Source organism: Primulina eburnea, chromosome 13 (genome assembly GCF_022965805.1).
Source record: "Primulina eburnea isolate SZY01 chromosome 13, ASM2296580v1, whole genome shotgun sequence".
Lineage (NCBI taxonomy): Eukaryota > Viridiplantae > Streptophyta > Magnoliopsida > Lamiales > Gesneriaceae > Primulina > Primulina eburnea.
In genome coordinates this window covers 10,236,899-10,260,922 of record NC_133113.1, presented here as the reverse complement: position 1 = coordinate 10,260,922, position 24,024 = coordinate 10,236,899, and the positions used below count along the sequence as shown (strand labels likewise).

Sequence of the window (24,024 nt, the reverse complement as noted above, 5' to 3'; positions counted from 1 at the left end):
AAACATGGATCGAGATAAAAGCATGGATAGAAAACAGAATTTCAAACATTGAAACATATATCATGTATTTAATACACCATTTAATTTAACCTTAAAAAAATTTACAATAAAGAGAGTTGAATTACTTACACTTTATCATTCTCTGTTATTAGATAGCAATACTTCTTTGAAAACCACGTTTCTTGTGAATACACCAGTTTGACGCTCTAAATTCCCGTCTTTTACCAAAATTTTTGTAGAATTTTGTGAGACTCCTCTCGAAAGTGCCACATATAGCTGACCGTGGCTGAACACATGGTTACGCAAAAATATGTCAATATTTGGGATTGTTTGACCTTGTGCTTTGTTTATTGTCAGAGCAAAACTAAGCCTTATGGGAAATTGTCGACGTGTCAACTCAAATGGTAATCCAGAATTATCTTCACTTTTCAAGGGCATTCTATGTAGAAAGTATCTGATACCCTTGTGAGGACCTGTTATGATCTCAGCATCTATAAAATTTCGACCAAGAGTGCGAAATATTAATCTTGTTCCATTGCATAGAACAAGTTCAGGCGCAACATTTCTCAAGAGCATGACAGGATTTCCTACTTTCAATATGATTTTATGTGGTGGCAAACCACTTGGATTATGAGAATTCAAAATTCTTCTTGAAAAAGATTGTGATTGTCGTCTTCTACACTATCCCAAGAGGTATACTCTTTTTCCTCTCCAGGAAACTTGAGAATGAACAATTGATTAATATTGTCCACATCAACATTTTTTGGTGTGATGATTGCTCTATCAACCATATAGTTTTCATCATTAACATGATTTATCAAATTAGGAAAACAGAATCAATCAACATCTGAATTGATTGTTCACCTTCCCATGGTATGATAATTGAAGCTGGTAATTTTATGTAATCACGATTTACAGTATGTACCATGTCATAGCTCTCCAATCTCACCCTACCCCGCCATGCGTAAATCTGCGACGACACGCGATACTCCTTGGACCAGCAGATCCTACATATGTTTTTGCTGTTGACGCGTGCTATTTATCTCTTGCACGTACCCGCCACCACTCTACCATAAATTGTACCCTTCGACCTTTTACCCGCACAACTTACTTGCTATGCAAATATTTGTCTCTGTCCTTTGACCTCGTTTAACAACCGGTAACAATTAGTCCGAAACCCCTCCGCCTCGCAGCCACCCCCCCCCACCACAAAACCAATTTGACTCGCTCCCGACCCACTGCTAGTTGCATCCTTCCACTAATTCTCTGAGGAAACCCCTCTCTAAACTGACTCAGCACATCTTCAACACAGCCCACTAACTCTCACTGTTCTCGCCCATCCTCGTGCTACCGCACTCCGCATCCTCACGTAACCTCCGCCATTACTATCACGGCCCTGGATTCTAAATTCCATCCCCGCACCCCCAACCACGTGACCGAGCCTATATTGACTCATTGCCAAGGTTCCTGGCTCGTTCGTTACTTTAATCTTTAGGCAATCATAGCACCATGGTTGATGGCGCCCTTTGCCCCTTAAGTGTCCGAGCACTCATTATCAGGACCCACAACGTAACGTCAATAGTGCCTAGGCTCCGCTCTCCATCTATCGGCCCCCACCAATACCTCCTGCCCCACTCCCCTCCCCCCCACCTGGCTCACAACTCAAGCTCTCGCTCGCCCCTAACCCTCCCCTTGCCTCACCTCCCTCTCAGCTATCCTGTTGTTCCCGCTACACGCAATCGCCCACAACTTCCTTTTTTTCTATTAAAATACCCCTAGCATCCTGCTTAACTGTCGCCCACCCCAAGTCGTGCACAGCGGTATACCCACCCCCCCCCAGCGACCACCCACTATTACCTCTACCTACTCTCCCCTCCATGACCCCATCCACACAACTGCACAGTAAATAACGCTTTCGTGATTGGTTATGCATAATACTTTCTAAGATGGTGTCAAATGCAATCCTCTGTTGAGCATTCAAACGTTCAATAGATCTCAAATCATCATCAGAAATATGATAAGAAAGCTCATCCTCAATTATTCTTGGTAGTGGTGCGTCTTCTAAAAACTCTACACTTACTGATGGCAAATCAAAATCATCAAGGTTCATTTTGTACTGATGCAACAACCTTCGTATCTCAAGGAATAACTTATGATGATTAAGTTACTTGATGAAATTTCTCTACCATAATCTTCGCACATGCTAGGATGGAACTCATCCCAGAGTTCTCGAACTTCTGTTGGTGATAGAACACCAATATGGATACAAATAACCTTCTCAATGAAGATGGCATTCTAATAGAGCGTGCTTCTTGCAGACATTGTTTTACATAATCATCCTGTTGAGAAGTCCTCTCATTTGAGCAGACTCCTTAAATGTTGAATATGTTACCCCATTGACAGTCATCAGATCATCGAAAGATGTCGGGCCCCTGACATGATTTAAAAGGATACGAAGATAAAACCTCTCACCTTCAGATAGACACCACATATACTCTTCCAACCACTTTATTGTTGTTTCTTCTACGAATCCAGTTTTTCCCAGATTTTATCCATGTGTAAAATTGTGGAAATTCTCGATATAAATACTTTCCAGTCAAGTCAGGATCACAATTTATTTTGAAAAATTTTGTAAGCATAGTCTTCGAATTGTCATCATCTGCAAGTAGATCACTTACGCGTTGTTGGGGGTCAAAATAAATCAAAAGTTGGTTCGGTGTATGTAGTTGTAACCTAATGACTGAAGGATACATCCTACTGAACTCAAATGAGAAAATTCTCCACAATGCTTCAGGCGCACAAATCCACCTTCCATCCACGTAGTTGGATTTCATCACAATGTTGCCCATTTCGTAACTCTAGAGCGACCCGATCAAGACCTTTATGGATGTACTTGTATATGTACTTGACACATTTAATCCCTCCACATACTTCAACATTAATATGGCAATCATATTTTAATAAAAGCCAGGGATTATATGGGACAACCCAACCATTATCAATGAAAACGTCGTTATGGTGGGGAATTGATACTTGACCACCTTCACGTCTTCGATATAAAGGGTATGAATCATTTCCTCGAGATGTGTATTCCACAAATGGCTTTGGAAATTTCTTCTTGCATTTACCATTTACCATGCATGGACAATTAGGATTGATCGATCCACAGGGCCCATGTATCATATGGTGGACAACTGCTTTGTGTAGGTTGGGTTCTTCTGTTTGTGAAGGTATTTCAGCACGTACAATTGAGTCAAAGTGGTCGGGAGTACACAACTTGTCATTATTTTCAAATATGACCAACATATGAACATGAGGAAGCCCTCTTTTCTGATACTCAATGACGTACGAATAAGAGCGGACCTTACCTAAAACCCCTCTATCCATAATGTCTTTCTTAAATTCCTCAAATTTTGCCCGAAATATCCTCGTAATCAAATCCGGACGGTCTTGAGGTGATTGCCCAGGAAGTAGTTGATTTTTTATCTCATTCCAATTTGGATTGCATGTCATTGTAAGCATTATATCTGGTTTTCCATATGTTTGTACAAAAGTCATGGCATCTTGATACCGTTGGTACATATCACGTGGGCTACCACCGAAAGATGATGGCAAAATGATTTTGGTACCAATATTTCCTGTATAATGTATTTGATAGATATGTATAAGATGTGAGTTGTCTCATATATTGTGAAACATAATAATCAAATCATTAAGTTATCGTACAATATTAAAATCATTAAGTTATCGTACCTGCATTATTCTCACCTCCATGTAAACAATCTTTCAATCCTTTGTAAAGTTCTGAACGTATATCACGTTGATTTGAACGTATCCATCGTAGTCTTTGTGTTTCGATCTTTACGTAATTGTCAACCACATATTGTTGAAGTAGACGACCTCCTCTAAGAATCAAAGATGGTGAATTTTCTCGTATCTGGTTAAGAAGATAACTAAAACTATTAAATGTAAGTTTAATAATTTTCTAATTATTAAAAAAAAGAATAAAGTACAATGTTTTATTCACTAACCTGTAGCATATATGCATAGTAATTTAAGCATGTTAATCTGGTACCATTGATATTTCGGCTATTTAAGTCCCAACCATATGTACCATATGGCAAAAGGAGGGGATATTGTAAAGGATCATAATAGCCGACTACATCTTGAATGCTGATAAGATTTCCACCAATTCCTTGTATGGTAATATCTCGATTGCTCAAAGTTTCTTGACACTCGTTGTCAACGATGACGGCTGCAACTTGAGATGTTGTTGGTAAACTATATTGATGTTCATTAGGTTTTTGTTGCCTGATGATGAGCCTACAGTTAGGTATGTCTTGACATTTGCCAATTTGTCGAAACACGTGCACAAATGGATTGTGTTGATCAAGAATGTTTTGTATCTTAAGCAGCAATTCTCGCCTTAGTTCTGGATTTTCATGAAGTCTGTTGTCTATATCATGATCTGTGTCTACAATCCACATCTGCATGTACCGTGGTCTACAATTCTCATTTGGTAGAAGACTTCCAATCGAGTGATATATTGATCCCTGGGCACGAAATGTGTAAATTCCATGTGTACCGGTTGTTAAGGACTCATCTATATTGACTCCCATCGATGTAAAAGAGAAAACATGATTGTATGCCCTTATGAAACGCCAAAAATGTCTGCCTTCCTCGTTATCTGCAGCATACAACTCTTGCAATTCAATGGGAGAAGGGATATGATCCAAATTTGTGTTTCCATTTCTATAGCAGAATTGTGATGTTTCACCATGAAACTGTAGAGCTTGGCAATGTATACAAATTCTTGGGTCAGACAATTGCCACCGATAATTTATCTCACTTTCACTGAAATTTCTTGCTAGGTTACGATATCGACGTGGACGTGGATATCGTTGTATGTTAGTAATGACATTGTTTTCATGGAATATGTTTCCTGCAAAATTTTTCAGATTATTATTCAAACTAACAATTTTAAAAAGAGTTGTTGCTGGAAGAGTGAACAAATAAATTATAAAATGGAAAATTATTATTAAAAAATATTTGTAAACTTTGTAAAAGTAATTTATTTTCCAAATATATGACGATGTATATTGAAAAAAATCCATCATTGTTTTTTTCTCTCATATATGTAAACTGAAATTATGAAATGCAAATATGCTATAATAAAATACTCATTTATTTCATAGTTTATGTTTTAAAAATATTCTATATTATGAAATAATATATTCATGACACACGCAACGCGTGTGCCTCGGTCGCTAGTTTATATGAATTTTTGAAAAATAAGAGTAAGTATTTTGAATAAATTAAATTTTGTTGGACAAAAATATGAAAATAAGACATTAAAAATTCTATAATGTGTTCAAATAATATTTACATGTATAAAAATATATCTTTTTTAATATAAGATGCTTCTTAGTTAATTTTTCAATGTCAACTTCTGAAACATTTAAAAGAGTAAATATTTATAAAAAAAATATTGTCATATAAAACAAAAAATTAAACTCAATCACCGGTTTAGTCCACTCTCATTTAAGTCATTAAATATTAAATGTACAACGTGAGAGAGGAAATTAGTGTATACTGCTTCATGTCTTTTTCTTGGCTGCCTTACTCTCACACATTACATGGGTGATGGCTAGATCAACTCGGCTTTAGAGGGATTTCATTCCATTTAGAACAAGATTCATAGATCCACATCTTTACACGTTATTTAACATCACATCTTCGAAGAAAAGCCCAACCCCGAAAAAAGCAAAAAGAAAGATAGTATTTGTCCCTTTTTGCAACTTGTCCATTTATCCCTACAGAACCATTATGTTACAAATTTTACTATATGTAAAATTTAAAAGCCATATTTGGAAGTTTTTAAAAATCTACTTCAAGATAGTAAAAGCCAAAAAGGTTTCAGTTTGCAGCAAGAAAATGCTGGGCCATAACATACAAACAGTGCAGCCATATTGTACAAACATGAAAAGCAGACAAATGATCCACTATATCAAACAGTGGTCCAACAAACAAAATAAAAGAAGAGAAAAGGGAATTAGGATTGAAAGAATTACCTGATTATGCGTCGATAGCGATGTGTGGACGTGACGATGTAGGGGAAAATCGAGGGACGAACCGAATTTGCCTGAGGATGGCGGTTGGCTCATGTTATCAATGTACATAATGGGTTATCTCACAATTTTATTGAAGTGCCTCGTATCCTAATTTCTTACTGGCTACTTTGCACACGTATAAAATGGGAAAAAAATAAACTTGCAACTTGTCCATTTATCCCTACAGAACCATTCGGCTACAAATTTTACTATCTGTAAAATTTAAAAGCTATATTTGTAACTTTTTAAAAATCTACTTCAAGATAGTAAAAGCCAAAAAGGTTTCAATTTGCAGCAAGAAAATGCTGGGCCAAAACATACAAACAGTCCAGCCATAACATACAAACATGAAAAGCAGGCAAATGATTCACTCTATCAACCAGTGGTCCAACAAACAAAATAAAAGAAGAGAAAAGGGAATTAGGATTGAAAGAATTACCTGATTATGCGTCGATAGCTATGTGTGGACGTGACGATGTAGGGGAAAATCGAGGGACGAACCGAATTTGCCTGAGGATGGCGATTGGCTCCTGTTATCAATGTACAGAATGGGTTCTCTCACAATTTCATTGAAGTGCCTCGTATCCTAATTTCTTACTGGCTACTTTGCACACATATAAAATATAAAAAAAATAAACAATTTTGATGTCATTGAATATATGAGTATTAGCATGAATATATGAGTATTATCACATCAACAGACATACAGTGAAGCAAATAAAACACGATAAATAATATGCTGTTACACAGTGATGAGAATAAAATAAATTTGAAGATGGAAAAAATGGAACTCACCGTAGGGTGTTGCAGCCAAACCACCGCCACTATGGAGGATGCGCTGGAGTTGGGGCGTTCGAAGGCGACTACGGAGAGGATTGCTGGCGTCGAGCGTCTCAACCAATTGCTCGAAGTATCGATGAAGACCTAAACGTTGTCCGAGGTGATACAGCAGTAATCAAACTAAAATTAATTTAAAGAGAGAAGAAATTGAAATCACCTTAAGCCAAACCACCGCCGCTATGGAGGAGGAGCGCGAGTTGGCGTGCTGGAAGGACACTAAGGAGAGGATGGCTGGAGTCGAGCGTGTCAATCAATTGCTCGAAGTATCGAGGAAGACCGTCGAAGTCATCCTGTTCAATGACGCTTTAAGTAGTGGGAGAAAAATAAACAAAGCGTGGAGGAGGAAGCAACAACCACTATAGATTCGCGGGTGAAATCTGAGATACGGATTTGATTTGAGAGAATCTGATTTTCAGTTTTCAACGCAACCGATGTATGCGTTGGATATGATGGAAGGAGATAGGAACGTGGGGGAGAAAGTCAAAGGAGATGGAGGGGCATTTTTGGATAAACAAAAAACAGACCAAAGACACCAAACAGTTTTTATAATGGGCTTAACTTTAATAAATAGTAAAAGATGTGTGAAGGCCCGAAAATCCTTACTTTGAAAATTTGCGGAAAATTTAAAATTTTCTTTTTAAAAGAACTTAAACGGTCTCATTCATAAAATCACAGGTGAATCAAGTTCAATGTTTCAAATTATTGCAGCGGAATAAAAATAAAGTTGCCAAAAATAACAACTTAAAATTTGTCCAACGACTGATAAAAATTATTAGCGGAACAATAACAACTGCTGCACTGAGGTCCTCGGGTGCCACTACTGCCGACCCAAGCTGGCTCACTGGTCCCCGTCCTCGGCCCTGGCCTCATCAATACCTACAACAATCAAGTCTAGTGAGCCTAAAGACTCAGCATGCATATATCGCAGGTAACGAGTAAAATCTGAAGTAAAATATGCATGGGATAAAATATCATGTCATGAGGTATGCTGAAAATAATCTGTACTCATGCTGAAAATAATCTGTATTGAGCAATTATAATACGTGCATAACTGAACTGATAATCATAGTAAAAACGTTTGCTCCTTGGAGCCCTGTACTGAAATAACTGGTAAAATTTTCTGTTGAGATTATGTTTTACGCCTGTGGCCACTGCACTAAGCTGAACTGATCGGTAACTGACTACCGGGGAGCCTGAAACTGAGCTGGCGGTCACTGAAGACCCGATGGTACCATCCTGAACTGATAGGTCACTGGCGACCTGATGGTACCAACCTGAACTGAGCGGTCACTGGCGACCGTATAAATAATGCTCCCACATAGTGAATGAACCACAAGCTATATCGCATAAATCTCAAAAATAATCATTTTCTGTTTTCATGCACGTAAAATAATTAACTGGCGATAATGAAAATATCCTGTAATTTTACCAACTGGAGTGGGTTGGATCGTCCCCCAGGCTCGCTGCAACCTAACGGTGCCATGAAAATATGCAATAGCTTAAACTTGACCAACTATGTAATTTAGTTTGAAAATGCGACAATTACATCTAACGACTTCGTATTTAATCATGACTCCGAACCAACGCGAACAAACACTAAACCACCGTAACGTCATGATTAAAATACGCTGAAAATAATGAAATAATGCTCCTAAAATTCTGATGGTCGAAATCTAGGTGGAATGGAGGCCAAAACAAGAAACGCTCTTTCGAGAGTCAATTTGGCACATCGTACCGTAAATTCTCGTACGAATTCAAAAATGATCCGAATGACAAACGGCAAAAAACATGACCTTCCTAACTTGATTAGGCACTGTCCAGTCCAAGGCCATGGGCTAAAAGCCGACCAAAAACTCGAACGAGCCTCTGAACCGTCACAGCAACTTGCTGTCAAAAAAATACAGCAGCTGCGCAACTCGGCACATCGCACCGTAAATTCTCGTACGACTACAAAAATGCTCCGAATGACGAACGGCCAAAAACATGACCTTCCTAACTTGATTAGGCACTGTCCAGTCCAAGGCCATGGGCTAAAAGCCGACCAAGAACTCGAACAAGCCTCTGAACCGATACAGCAACTTGCTGTAAAATTCCAGCAGCTGCACACTTGTTTTCCTTGTGTCGTTTTCGAGTCCGCCGGCCATTGGGGCTTACACCACCGACCAGAGACCCTTACCAACATCCCAAGGAAGGATTTGAACCATGGCTAAGGGCACAAGACCAGACACAATTCGAACCACACCAGCAAGCAACCAAACGTTCCAACCGAGAACAAATTCTGCACGTAGGGTGCATTGCTTTTGTTTGGATGTCACGAATCGTTCCAATGACCATTTGATTGACCATGACGCGATCTAGACATCTAGGGGTATGGTATGAACCGTGGCTAAGGGCCATAGGCCAACCAAGATCCTTACCAAACCACCAAACTCGAAATACATATGCTGTCCAAAAACTGAAGGGCCGAGAGGGGAGGGGCTGTTGTGATGTTTTAATTAAAAACCGAGGAGCCATGGACCAAGCCACCAAAAGGGCGACTTAGTCACGTCTTAGACATGCTAGGGAAGTTATCTAATCATGGCTATAGGCCCCTAGGGCAGCCAAGATCAGATCCTTCCTCCATGACAACAAACTGAAATTTTCGAACAAGATTCTGCACTATTGGGAAGGTTGCTGTCATTTCGATTTCCAGCAAGGGTGGGGGCTGAATGAATGGACCAACATGGTCCTAATGCATCCTATTACATGTCTAGGAACAGCCTTGGGAGCCTGGAGTCGAACCATAACCTGAAATCCACAACACGAAGCAAACCGTGAAGCTGCCCAAGAAAACCGAAAAAATCTGCATGTTGGTTTTCTGAAAAATTCTTGAAACATTTCGGTTTTATCATGATGAAATCTGATCATGCACTTAAAAATACTGATAATATGACTTGATTGAGGTTTAGAAAAAGTATATACATGCCTTGGATTCGTTTCGAAAGAAAACGAAAAGAATGAGACGATCCGGCGCGGAGGAGATGGAGCGATTTCTTTTCTTGCTACCTTGCTGGATTTTTCTCCTTTGCTCTAGCTATGAGGGTCACGAAATTTCCCCTCTCAAACTCTCTGAATTTCAGTGGGGAGGGGTGTGATGGAGTGGTTATGGAGGTGGGGAGAAAAATGGTTGGAAAGGTGAGAGGCAAGATCCACAAATATAGGATCTCAACTCAAGACTAAGTCCCACACTCCTTAAAATTTGCACATGCTTGTCAAATCTCCTTGGGAATGCCTTGACCGATGTATTGTATGGTATCCAAGGCTAGGATCATGCTTAATAACTAACTAATTAAGGTTTGGTTAATAATTGAAAAGATTAGCATGCTAAAAATTTACATGGAATGGCCAAATGTGGGTTGGCAAAAATAATTGTCTAGGTACTAAGGGGTGGCCGAAATTTCACTTCTAAAAATGGATGGGGAGTGTTGTTTATCTAGTCAACTAATAATCCTTAAAGGCCTTACTAATCCTTTAATTAATTTAGTGAGCTAACCTTTTAATTATGCAACTTAAATGGGCTTATTTCTTAATCACCTCAAGCAACTTAAATTAAATCCTCACATCTTCTTACTAACTTGAATGAACTTACTTTCTAGTTAATTTAACTCCCGGAAATATTTCTCGAAATCTAAAATTCTATCTCAAAACTCCATCTCCAGTCCGGCCTCACTGAAATAACTGAAATGCTGAAAATCAACTACTGGGTTGAAATAATAAAATAATTAACTTCAAAGAAATGCATTTAAAATAATCCTGCAATGGAGTCAATTAAATTTATAAATCTAGAATTATGCATGGTTTAAACGTAGACTGATTTACGGGTTCTACAATCCTTCCCCCCTTAAAAGAAATTTCGTCCTCGAAATTGAAACTCACCGAATAACTCGGGGTAACGCTCCCTCATCTCTGGCTCGGACTCCCATGTAGCTTCCTCCTCTGAATGGTTGAGCCATTTTACTCTGACTCGCTTAACCAGCTTGTTCCGAAGCTTCTTTTCCTGTCTGTCTAGGATCTGCACGGGTCTCTCCTCATAAGATAGGTTCGGAGTAAGCTGCAACGGCTCAAAGTTCAAGACATGCGAAGGATTTGCCATATACTTCCTCAGCATAGAGACGTGGAAGACATTGTGTACTCCGGCCAAATTCGGCGGAAGAGAAACACGATAAGCTAGCGTCCCAACTCTGTCAAGGATCTCAAATGGTCCAATGAATCTCGGACTGAGCTTCCCTTTCTTCCCAAATCTCATGACACCCTTCATAGGTGCCACTTTCACAAAGACATGATCGCCCACTGCAAACTCTAAGTCTCTCCTCCGCTGATCGGCATAACTCTTCTGTCGGCTCTGAGCAGTCCTCATCCTATCACGGATCTTGACTACTACATCTGCTGCCTGCTGAACAATCTCTGGACCCAACTCTGCTCTCTCTCCTACTTCATCCCAATGAACAGGAGATCTGCACTTGCGGCCATACAGTGCTTCATACGGAGCCATACCTATAGACGACTGGAAACTGTTGTTGTAGGTGAGCTCAACCAGTGGCAGGTTAGACTCCCAACTCCCTGGGAAATCAATGACGCAAGCGCGAAGAAGATCCTCCAAAATCTGAATAACTCGCTCCGACTGCCCATCTGTCTGCGGATGAAAGGCTGTGCTAAACAACAACTTCGTACCCAAAGTCGAATGCAAACTCTTCCAAAATGAGGAAGTGAATCTGGGATCTCTGTCGGATACGATAGAAACTGGAATACCATGGAGTCGGACTATCTCCCGGTTATACAACTCTGCATACTGAACCATGGTGAAAGTCGTCTTAATAGGCAAGAAGTGCGCTGATTTGGTAAGACGATCTACAATCACCCAAATGGCATTCGATCCTCTGGCTGACCTCGGCAAACCGGTCACAAAATCCATGGTGACGTTCTCCCACTTCCACTCAGGAATAGGAAGAGGCTTGAGCAAACCTGCTGGTCTCTGATGCTCGGCCTTTACTAACTGACAGGTAAGACACTCGGACACAAATCGTCTGATGTCTTTCTTCATACCCGGCCACCAATACAATAGCTGCAGATCCTTGTACATCTTCGTACTCCCAGGGTGAATAGAGTACGGGGACATATGGGCCTCTGATAAGATGTCCGCTCGGATAGAATCACTGCTAGGAACCCATATCTTATCTCGGTATCTCACAATACCGTCGCTGACTGTATACAAGACACTGCCCTTGGATTCATCTCTCTTCTTCCACTGTGCCAACTGCTCATCTGCGGCTTGACCACTGCGAATACGGTCCAAAAGAGAAGACTGAATGGTCAAGGTAGATAGACGAGGAACTCTACCTCGAGGATAAGTCTCAAGACCGAACCTCTGCATCTCAATCTGAAGAGGTTTCTGCATAGTCAAATGAGCCATCACTGCGACTTTTCTGCTCAAAGCATCCGCAACTACATTAGCTTTACCCGGGTGGTAGCTAATGTCACAATCGTAGTCTTTCACAAGCTCCAACCAACGCCTCTGACGCATGTTCAGCTCCTTCTGCGTAAAGAAATACTTGAGGCTCTTGTGGTCGGTAAAGATCTGGCATTTCTCTCCATACAGATAGTGCCTCCAAATCTTCAAAGCAAAGACTACGGCCGCTAACTCCAGATCATGGGTGGGGTAGTTCTTCTCGTGGATTTTCAGCTGTCGAGAAGCATATGCTATCACTCTCCCATTCTGCATCAATACTGCGCCAAGACCGAGCTTCGAAGCATCGGTATAAAGAACGAACTCGCCGGGTCCTGACGGTGTGGCCAAAACTGGTGCTGAAATAAGAGCTTGCTTCAAAGTATCGAAGCTCTTCTGGCATTCCTCGCTCCACACAAATTTCACATTCTTCTTGGTCAGTGCTGTGAGTGGAACGGCAATGGAGGAAAATCCCTGAATGAATTTCCTGTAGTATCCTGCTAGTCCAAGAAAACTGCGGATCTCGGATGCATTCTGAGGCACAACCCAATCTCTGACTGCTGCAACTTTTGCGGGGTCTACCTCAATACCATTGCTAGAAACGATGTGGCCCAAGAATGCCACCTTCTCTAACCAGAATTCGCACTTACTGAACTTTGCGAATAATTTGTGCTTCTGCAATGTCTGCAACACTGTGGTCAGATGCCTGCTGTGCTCCTCCCGACTCTTGGAGTAGACGAGAATGTCGTCTATGAAAAGTATCACAAACTGGTCGAGGTACGGCTGAAATACGCGATTCATGAGATCCATGAAGATCGCTGGCGCATTCGTCAGACCGAATGGCATCACAAGGAACTCGTAGTGGCCATAACGAGTCCTGAAAGCTGTCTTTGAAACATCAGCATCTCTCACTCTCAACTGATGATAACCAGAACGCAGATCAATCTTGGAGAAAATCGAAGCTCCCTGCAACTGGTCAAACAGATCCTCTATCCTCGGCAGTGGGTATTTGTTCTTAACTGTAACCCTGTTCAACTCCCGATAGTCAATGCAAAGTCTCATCGTGCCATCCTTCTTCTTAACAAACAAGACCGGCGCGCCCCATGGAGAAAAGCTCGGGCGAATGAACTCCTTGTCCCGAAGTTCCTGAATCTGCTTCTTAAGCTCTGCCATCTCTGTCGGTGCTAGTCGGTACGGCGCTTTGGATATCGGAGCCGTACCTGGCATAAGCTCAATGGAAAACTCCACCTCTCTCTCAGGTGGCATACCAGAGACGTCCTCGGGAAAAACGTCTAAGAAATCTCTGACGATCGGAACCTCTGAGGCTGACTGGCTGGGTTCCTCGGGGACAGCTAAAAAGGTCGCTAGAAATGCTCGACACCCTCTATGCATGAGTTTCCTAGCCTGAACATATGGAATAATGCGCGGTAACGAAAAGTACCTATCCGGCTCAAATAAGAACTGCTCCATTCCAGGCGGTCGGACGAGAACGGATCTCCGCTGGAAGTCTATCAACACTCTGTTCTTCAGTAGCCAATCCATCCCTAGGATGATGTCGAATTCCGGCATCGGTAGCACAATCAGATCCGCATATACAAGCTTACCGTGCAGCTCAAGGTCTATATCTCGGATAACATTGGTGGCTGTCATCTCCTCGCCTGACGGCAACACTACTGAAAAGGCTATGTCTAGCCCAATGGTCTTGATCTTGAGAAAGTTTGTGAAGACCTCCGAAATGAACGAGTGCGTGGCCCCTGAATCTATCAAGGCCTTGGTAGCTGAGCCGGCTATGAAAATTCTTCCTGAAAGTTCGGAACACTAAGCGGAACCCAAAGATCATAGAAGCTAAGCTTATAGACATGCAAAGGCCACAGTTCTTCTAACTAAGTCCCGAAAATAATACTAAGTAGAGCATGCAATCCTATCGCTGTTCTAAGTTCAAATTCTAAATCCTGATTCCCAAAACACTGAAATTCAATAATAATTCTAAACTTAAAGGTACCTGTTAATAACATGGTCTCAGGGTTGGTTTCCGCGGCATGTAGAGCGAAAACTCGGCCCTGAGTAGGCAAATTCCTCTGAGGGCAATGTGGCAACATGGGGTCTGGACTGCCACACTTAAAACACTTTCCTGAGCCAGCCATGCATGCTCCAGGATGGCGGCGAGAGCACCTCGGACAGACTGGGTACTCCTGAGTCCTCGGGGCTGGGCGTCCCCGCTGCTGCTGCTGCTGCTGGTGGTGGGGCTCTCTGTTCCTAGGCGGTCCATGGAATGGCCTCTTATGCTGCTGCTGATGCTGATGAGGAGGAGGGCGGTGGGGTACCTGGATTGGGCGCTTGCCCTGGCGGTCTCTCTCGATGTCCCGCTGATCCTGCTCAGCGGCTAAGGCTTTGGAGACTGCGATCTCATAAGTGGCAGGGTCAGATACCCTAACGTCTCGGCGCAAGATCGGCCGTAGTCCCACCAGAAAGTGCATCAACTTCGCTCTGGCATCATTCGCGATCAGGGGCACAAAGTGACAGCCCCTCTCGAACTTACGGATAAACTCCGTAACTGACATATCCCCCTGCCTCAGACTCATGAACTCTGTGGTCAGTCTGGTGCGAACCTCCTCGGTAAAATACTTGGAGTAGAAAACCTCCGTAAATCGGGTCCAAGAAAGTGTAGCCAAAGTCAAGGCCACCGAAGCTCCTTCCCACCATAAGCGGGCGTCTCCAGTAAATAAATAGGTCGCACATCGAACTCGGTCGGCGTCTCCCAGCTCCATGAAATCAAAGATAACCTCGAGGGACTTGATCCATCCCTCGGCAACCATGGGGTCAGATGTCCCGGAGAATTCCTTTGGGCGCATCTTCATGAATCGCTCATAAACAGCCTCGGATCCTGCCGGCCTGGCTGCGGCAGCGACAACGGCATTGTTCCCCGCAAACTGTGCGAAGAACTGCGTCATCCCAGCTAGCATCTGGGCATTCATATCAGGCGGAGGGGGTGGAGGTAAGTCTTCCTCCCGCCTACGATCCTCACCGTACTCATGACAGCGCCTCGCGCCACCTCTCGGGCGCCCAACCTGGCGTCTAGGGGGCATACTGTTCCATACATAACCCGTACGTAACTAACATGCATAATTCCATAATTTATTTTAACTGAACACTGAAATACTGAAAATCTGGAAGCATGCTGACAAAATAATTCATGCTTTAAATAAAATGCTGAACAAAATGCTGAACTGTAAAACTTACAGACCGAAGACGTGGCTTCGTGAGTTTCTCGGAGTCAGTAGTAGTGTAACCCTTTACAAGAACATAGGCTCTGATACCAACTGTGAAGGCCCGAAAATCCTTACTTTGAAAATTTGCGGAAAATTTAAAATTTTCTTTTTAAAAGAACTTAAACGGTCTCATTCATAAAATCACAGGTGAATCAAGTTCAATGTTTCAAATTATTGCAGCGGAATAAAAATAAAGTTGCCAAAAATAACAACTTAAAATTTGTCCAACGACTGATAAAAATTATTAGCGGAAAAATAACAACTGCTGCACTGAGGTCCTCGGGTGCCACTACTGCCGACCCAAGCTGGCTCACTGGTCCCCGTCCTCGGCCCTGGCCTCATCAATACCTACAACAATCAAGTCTAGTGAGCCTAAAGACTCAGCATGCATATATCGCAGGTAACGAGTAAAATCTGAAGTAAAATATGCATGGGATAAAATATCATGTCATGAGGCATGCTGAAAATAATCTGTACTCATGCTGAAAATAATCTGTACTGAGCAATTATAATACGTGCATAACTGAACTGATAATCATAGTAAAAACGTTTGCTCCTTGGAGCCCTGTACTGAAATAACTGGTAAAATTTTCTGTTGAGATTATGTTTTACGCCTGTGGCCACTGCACTAAGCTGAACTGATCGGTAACTGACTACCGGGGAGCCTGAAACTGAGCTGGCGGTCACTGAAGACCCGATGGTACCATCCTGAACTGATAGGTCACTGGCGACCTGATGGTACCAACCTGAACTGAGCGGTCACTGGCGACCGTATAAATAATGCTCCCACATAGTGAATGAACCACAAGCTATATCGCATAAATCTCAAAAATAATCATTTTCTGTTTTCATGCACGTAAAATAATTAACTGGCGATAATGAAAATATCCTGTAATTTTACCAACTGGAGTGGGTTGGATCGTCCCCCAGGCTCGCTGCAACCTAACGGTGCCATGAAAATATGCAATAGCTTAAACTTGACCAACTATGTAATTTAGTTTGAAAATGCGACAATTACATCTAACGACTTCGTATTTAATCATGACTCCGAACCAACGCGAACAAACACTAAACCACCGTAACGTCATGATTAAAATACGCTGAAAATAATGAAATAATGCTCCTAAAATTCTGATGGTCGAAATCTAGGTGGAATGGAGGCCAAAACAAGAAACGCTCTTTCGAGAGTCAATTTGGCACATCGTACCGTAAATTCTCGTACGAATTCAAAAATGATCCGAATGACAAACGGCAAAAAACATGACCTTCCTAACTTGATTAGGCACTGTCCAGTCCAAGGCCATGGGCTAAAAGCCGACCAAAAACTCGAACGAGCCTCTGAACCGTCACAGCAACTTGCTGTCAAAAAAATACAGCAGCTGCGCAACTCGGCACATCGCACCGTAAATTCTCGTACGACTACAAAAATGCTCCGAATGACGAACGGCCAAAAACATGACCTTCCTAACTTGATTAGGCACTGTCCAGTCCAAGGCCATGGGCTAAAAGCCGACCAAGAACTCGAACAAGCCTCTGAACCGACACAGCAACTTGCTGTAAAATTCCAGCAGCTGCGCACTTGTTTTCCTTGTGTCGTTTTCGAGTCCGCCGGCCATTGGGGCTTACACCACCGACCAGAGACCCTTACCAACATCCCAAGGAAGGATTTGAACCATGGCTAAGGGCACAAGACCAGACACAATTCGAACCACACCAGCAAGCAACCAAACGTTCCAACCGAGAACAAATTCTGCACGTAGGGTGCATTGCTTTTGTTTGGATGTCACGAATCGTTCCAATGACCATTTGATTGACCATGACGCGATCTAGACATCTAGGGGTATGGTATGAACCGTGGCTAAGGGCCATAGGCCAACCAAGATCCATACCAAACCACAAAACTCGAAATACATATGCTGTCCAAAAACTGAAGGGCCGAGAGGGGAGGGGCTGTTGTGATGTTTTAATTAAAAACCGAGGAGCCATGGACCAAGCCACCAAAAGGGCGACTTAGTCACGTCTTAGACATGCTAGGGAAGTTATCTAATCATGGCTATAGGCCCCTAGGGCATCCAAGATCAGATCCTTCCTCCATGACAACAAACTGAAATTTTCGAACAAGATTCTGCACTATTGGGAAGGTTGCTGTCATTTCGATTTCCAGCAAGGGTGGGGGCTGAATGAATGGACCAACATGGTCCTAATGCATCCTATTACATGTCTAGGAACAGCCTTGGGAGCCTGGAGTCGAACCATAACCTGAAATCCACAACACGAAGCAAACCGTGAAGCTGCCCAAGAAAACCGAAAAAATCTGCATGTTGGTTTTCTGAAAAATTCTTGAAACATTTCGGTTTTATCATGATGAAATCTGATCATGCACTTAAAAATACTGATAATATGACTTGATTGAGGTTTAGAAAAAGTATATACATGCCTTGGATTCGTTTCGAAAGAAAACGAAAAGAATGAGACGATCCGGCGCGGAGGAGATGGAGCGATTTCTTTTCTTGCTACCTTGCTGGATTTTTCTCCTTTGCTCTAGCTATGAGGGTCACGAAATTTCCCCTCTCAAACTCTCTGAATTTCAGTGGGGAGGGGTGTGATGGAGTGGTTATGGAGGTGGGGAGAAAAATGGTTGGAAAGGTGAGAGGCAAGATCCACAAATATAGGATCTCAACTCAAGACTAAGTCCCACACTCCTTAAAATTTGCACATGCTTGTCAAATCTCCTTGGGAATGCCTTGACCGATGTATTGTATGGTATCCAAGGCTAGGATCATGCTTAATAACTAACTAATTAAGGTTTGGTTAATAATTGAAAAGATTAGCATGCTAAAAATTTACATGGAATGGCCAAATGTGGGTTGGCAAAAATAATTGTCTAGGTACTAAGGGGTGGCCGAAATTTCACTTCTAAAAATGGATGGGGAGTGTTGTTTATCTAGTCAACTAATAATCCTTAAAGGCCTTACTAATCCTTTAATTAATTTAGTGAGCTAACCTTTTAATTATGCAACTTAAATGGGCTTATTTCTTAATCACCTCAAGCAACTTAAATTAAATCCTCACATCTTCTTACTAACTTGAATGAACTTACTTTCTAGTTAATTTAACTCCCGGAAATATTTCTCGAAATCTAAAATTCTATCTCAAAACTCCATCTCCAGTCCGGCCTCACTGAAATAACTGAAATGCTGAAAATCAACTACTGGGTTGAAATAATAAAATAATTAACTTCAAAGAAATGCATTTAAAATAATCCTGCAATGGAGTCAATTAAATTTAAAAATCTAGAATTATGCATGGTTTAAACGTAGACTGATTTACGGGTTCTACAAGATGTATATATATGTAAAAAACATTATAAGGAGATAATATAGTATAAATATTTTTGAAACAAAATATTACAGAATGTTATATTATTTTTTAGAGTTAATGTTATGGCTATATTTCTCATTCTTTACCAACAAATAAGTGATAAATGATTATTCATTTATGAAAAAAAAGTGACGATCACATGGAAATAAAATACGAATTCGATATTTAATAGTTCAAAGGAAAATTCGAGAAATGGATCATCTAAATCAACAAATGAATCACTTAAAAAGCATACAAATGATGTACATTGATATATATAAAATCCAAACAACATTTCCATCGGCCATTGACTATCATATAATTGACTTCAATGGTGGCTAAAACTAAAAACACGACAGAATCAAATCAATTCAATCTAAATAAACTTCAGATATGTAAAAGAGGAAGAAAAAGAGACCAATGAAAATCATTAGTTGCAACATAACCAAAAAAACTATACTCTCCAAATACTTTTCACACAGTTAACCAATAAGTCATTGAGAAAAAAATCATTTAAAGTCAAAAAATCTGTACGTGTGTTTCAACATGCTATAATTTGAGCAAAGGTCGTTCAATGTTTAAAGAATGAATATTAATTGTGATTTCAATCGCAATAGAAACTGATGGGCATTGGGATCCGATTTGCATAGCAGTTAAAAGGATAAGTTAAACCCAAATTAAAAAAAAAAAAATCTCATTGTATCTCATCAAATAAAAATCGAGACACATATTTGTATTTAATCAATAAACAATGTTTTCATAGCTAAAGCCAAGTCAATATTCTAATTTTTTAAAACTTCAGTGCTAACTCATGCTTTTTTTAAGGTAGGAAAAAAGTACTTTGGGTAACCTGAGAAAAAGATCCACATTTACATCCGGCCTTGTAATGGACTGAAATGAATAATTCCCCCCAAATTCTATTGACTTTGGCCTCCTGAACTTAAAGTCTACTTTATCCGCACCGACGTCACGCACAAATCCGGATGCAACAACAGCCGTAACCTACCAGAAATAGCAGCACTAAAATTAAAAATAAATTATCAAATTCCACCAAAAGGGAATAAATCACAATAACAGAAAAGTTTTTCTGATAAGAAAAAAAAATCAACGATAAATTTAAATTTTCCAAATATAAACAATCAAAAATTCGAAGCGATGACCCAACTGGCCATCTTAGCTAGTTCATCTCTTGCGGAGCTCATGTTATTGCTATATTTTGTCATTCTTTAACAATTCCAGAATAAAAGAACATGGAGATATTCAGTAAGGGTGCCAAGAGAAAACAACAGTAACAAATAATAATCTCAACAAATTTGATCACTTGTAAATTGTGAAGGTACTGATTTTAAAATATATTGTACTTATTTTCATCAGACTTATGGAAGTTTAAGCTTTGGACCTCTCCCCAACTTCATAATCCTAGCTCCTCCATTGAATCATCGAAGGATTGCAAAGTTAACCACCAGTTGTAACATGATCCACAAAAAGTACATGGCAACCAACCATGACTACCGATACAACCACAGCAGCATACTGGGTAAATTGGAGGGTCACAATCTGTTCAATATGAATTATAATGTATATGGTTTTTGCAGCAAATTTTATCTCGAAATCCGAAGGTCGGCAAAAAACAGAATACAGAAATGCACATAAACAACAAATGCTCATAAATATTATAAGCCATGTGATACAAATAGATGAATCGATTAAGAGAAGCGTATATGCATCATCTTTAATGCTCTTCAATAATTCACAGACTCGATCCCCCCCAAAAAAAGGGGGCTTCGAATACATATGATTCACAAATGCTCATAAATATTTTAAGCCATGTGATACAAATAGATGAATCGATTAAGAGAAGCGTATATGCATCATCTTTATTGCTCTCCAGTAATTCACAGACCCGATCCCCCAAAAGAAAAACAGGGGGGCTTCGAATACATATAAAAATAAAAATTTGAAGTTTATCGACATATATGTAGATATTTTAATCTGCGAATTCTACAATAAATAATTTAAATTTTTTGTAATCGAGAAAAATCATCGGATACCTGAATCCAATTTGCGGTGTGAGAGGTGATAACCTCACTGTCAACGATAATTTGGTGGTTGAAACCCAGAATAATTGAATTTCCCGAAACCCAAATTATGTGCTGCTTTAAGTAGTGTGAGAAAAATAAATAAAGCGTGGGGTTGGTTTGTTGTGGAAGCGGAAGAGTAAGCAACAACCATGAAAGATTTGCGGCGTTCTGTTTCAGAAAATCTGTTTTCAGGATTTTTTTTTTTCAAATAAACGATAGATTTGATTTGAGAGAAACTTGGTTTTGTGAAACCGATGTATGAGAGAAGAAGAGTTGGGAGGGAAGAATATAATCCGAGTAGGTGGGAACTGTGAGAAAACGTGGAGAGGTAGAGCGAGGGTATTTTAGGAAATCTAAAAAACAGACCAAAGACACAAGTAGTTATTCTAATATTCTTAGATTTAATAAATAGTAAAAGATAAGAATAGGTGATTGAGTTATATAAAATTAAAAGTACCAAAAATAAAATAATGACTGATAAATAGGAAGCATTACATATTTTATGTAACATACCATTCAAATGTGTAGTAAAATATGTCATTTCAACGTTGGATTCATCAAAATTTGTAGCATGTGCACTTCTATTTATACGTCTTTGGTAGTTTGACCGAGGGCGGGCTAGATTTGTTTGTCGTTCAGCTTGTGTCCTTAATTGTCTTTGTACTCGTCGTCGCGATGTGTTTAATTGACGCTTTTCATTGTCATTGCGATTTATATGAGTAGTAGCCCGTATAGGAGGAGAAGACATTAATGCTAATATTATTTAAATCTGTGTAAATATGTAGAAGAAAACTATTAAATATTGGTCTCCACATGTTTAAGTTCCAATAATTCAAGAATTGCAATAATAGATTCGTGAATAACATGAATATACCAACATTAAATCGATATACATCGAAGAAAGTTGATGACAGAAGATGGTAACATGTTTTAATTGGATAAACTATTGTGGAAACATGAATAAGATTTGTGCCAATTGGTGCAAACTTTGTATAACATAAAAAACCGTTATTATATAACGAAAAACCTTGAACAACATCAATAAATTAAATAGATATTATACCGAAATGAACGAATTGCAAGGAATCCTTAAGTCTATGCTTCTTTTGCATACCAGTTGCATTATAACCCATAAACCAAAACAAAAATAATAACAATGAAGGAAATTAAAAAGTTAGTATGTAACCATTACTTTTTAGGGCCGACGCATTATTTTTTTCTCTCCTGCGATTCGTTTACGGTGGTTTATGAATACAAAATAGAACAATTACATGTTTTTAGATTCGACTGATGAAAGGAAAAACCGTGTGAATTGTGGAAAATAAGGAACAATTTTAAGATAATTTTCGATAAATCAAACCTTATGCTTTGTTGCCGAAATCTGAGAGTAGAACGTGTCCCTTGCTCATTGTTTCGTCCGAATTATGTATTTGCGCTGTGTAATTCAGACATATAAAAAATGAATTTGTGTTTTATCGGATTCAATTTGGTTCTAAGAAGAATAAGAGAAGCACAATCTTACAACCATCTATCACCAATATGGCTCGTAAAATAATTTGTAAATCGAAACGAACAACAACGGGAGATATTGAGGGCAAAAAGTCACAAACTAACATGTTTTAGTATCTGATCGTGATGGAAATTTGTAAAAGAAATAATGGGTTGAGTGGAAAAGAGAAAATATGTGATTATAACAAACTTATATGCTTCAGTAGATGTTCAATATATCAGACTCATAAGAATTCGTAAGATATCAATAAATCCCATGATAATCTTTGTGATAAAATATTGTGTTTTCAGAACTTTGTGTTTCGCATTTTTGTAAGTTGAGAAACTAAGAGTTTCAGTAGGCTGAGGTGTAAGTCCTTCTGAAGTGGGTGTGTACAAGTATTGTACTGTAATATCCAAAGTCTTTTAGTTATACCTTCTGGAAACAGAAGAAGGGGAGACGTAGAAGAGTTTATCTTCGAACTTCCATAAACAACTGCTGCCTACTGCTTTATTGTTTTTCAACTACTTCATCAGATTGTTTCCGCACGTTCTACTATAATCAGGTGAAAGTTTTCATACAAGATCGACTACTATCCTTAACAGGATTCTAGTACCTCATCAAAACAAAAAACGAGTAGAGTTTATTCACCCCCCCTCTAAACTCAACTTCGATCCTCAACAATTGGTATCAGAGCAGGTTATTCTTGTTTGTGAAAAACTACAACAAATGGCACACTTCAGCAAGATCCCTATGTTCTCTAAGGAATATTTTGACGACTGGAAGATAAGAATGCAAGCTCATCTTGCAGCACAAGATGATGACATGTGGTATGTCATCACAGATGGTCCACTGAAAATCTTAAAGCCTAACACAGCTGTTGCTGTTACAGACGGTGCACCACAGATGGTCGAAAAGTCAAGAAGTGAATGGACCAGTGAAGATAAGAAAAAGGCCAATCTTGATAATGTGGCGAAGGATATACTGTATAAAACTCTTGACAAGAACACTTTCAGCAAGATAAAAATGTGTTCTACTGCAAAGGATATTTGGGAAAAGCTCATCCAGATATGTGAAGGAAATGAGCAAACGAAAGAAAATAAACTGTCTGTAGCAATGCAGAAGTTTGAAAATCTGAAAATGAGATCTGGTGAAACTCTAAATGAGTTTGATGAAAGATTCAGTAGCTTGGTCAATGAGCTAGCTGCTCTGGGTAAAGAGCATAGCAACAGAGAAATAGCCCTCAAGGTGATGAGAGCCTTACCCAGAGAATGGGATGTTAAAACAATGGCTATGAGAGTATCCAAAGATTTGAACAAATTGGAACTGCACGACTTATTTGCAGATCTAAAGGCCTACGAGTTCGAATTGGAAGTGAGAAGTGGAGAAGAGC

The 24,024-nt window shown here is 40.0% G+C and overlaps 2 protein-coding genes across 5 annotated transcripts in view; both read right to left on the bottom strand.

The window, feature by feature from the left end:
- LOC140809335 (uncharacterized) overlaps window positions 1-15,518 on the bottom strand; it is a 38,143-nt gene extending 22,625 nt beyond the window's left edge. For 3 of the 4 annotated variants that reach the window (XM_073166928.1, XM_073166929.1, XM_073166927.1), the window contains exons 1-4: window positions 14,435-15,518; window positions 6,906-7,826; window positions 6,550-6,640; window positions 6,072-6,142 (exon numbers count right to left, since the gene is read on the bottom strand). In XM_073166928.1, the coding sequence (XP_073023029.1) occupies window positions 7,789-7,826; window positions 14,435-15,518 (1,122 nt within the window). In that variant the 3' untranslated portion in view covers window positions 6,072-6,142; window positions 6,550-6,640; window positions 6,906-7,788. The remainder of the gene's footprint in view (window positions 1-6,071; window positions 6,143-6,549; window positions 6,641-6,905; window positions 7,827-14,434) is intronic. The other variant, XM_073166930.1, reaches the window with a different exon arrangement.
- LOC140809334 (uncharacterized) lies at window positions 1,927-4,959 on the bottom strand. The gene is made up of 3 exons (XM_073166926.1): window positions 4,032-4,959; window positions 3,754-3,937; window positions 1,927-3,638 (listed from the first exon to the last, which is right to left on the bottom strand). The coding sequence occupies exons 1-3, from the start codon at window positions 4,617-4,619 to the stop codon at window positions 2,791-2,793; spliced, it is 1,620 nt and encodes a 539-aa protein (XP_073023027.1). The 5' UTR covers window positions 4,620-4,959; the 3' UTR covers window positions 1,927-2,790.
- Window positions 15,519-24,024: the final 8,506 nt, after the last annotated feature.

Excerpts from the sequence above, each read along its gene's own strand:
- LOC140809334 (XM_073166926.1), bottom strand. The coding sequence starts at position 4,619 with ATGGGAGTCAATATAGATGAGTCCTTAACAACCGGTACACATGGAATT. Across the intron at positions 3,938-4,031 it reads ACTATGCATATATGCTACAG|ATACGAGAAAATTCACCATC; the intron begins GTTAGTGAATAA and ends CTTCTTAACCAG. Across the intron at positions 3,639-3,753 it reads TGGAGGTGAGAATAATGCAG|GAAATATTGGTACCAAAATC; the intron begins GTACGATAACTT and ends TACATTATACAG.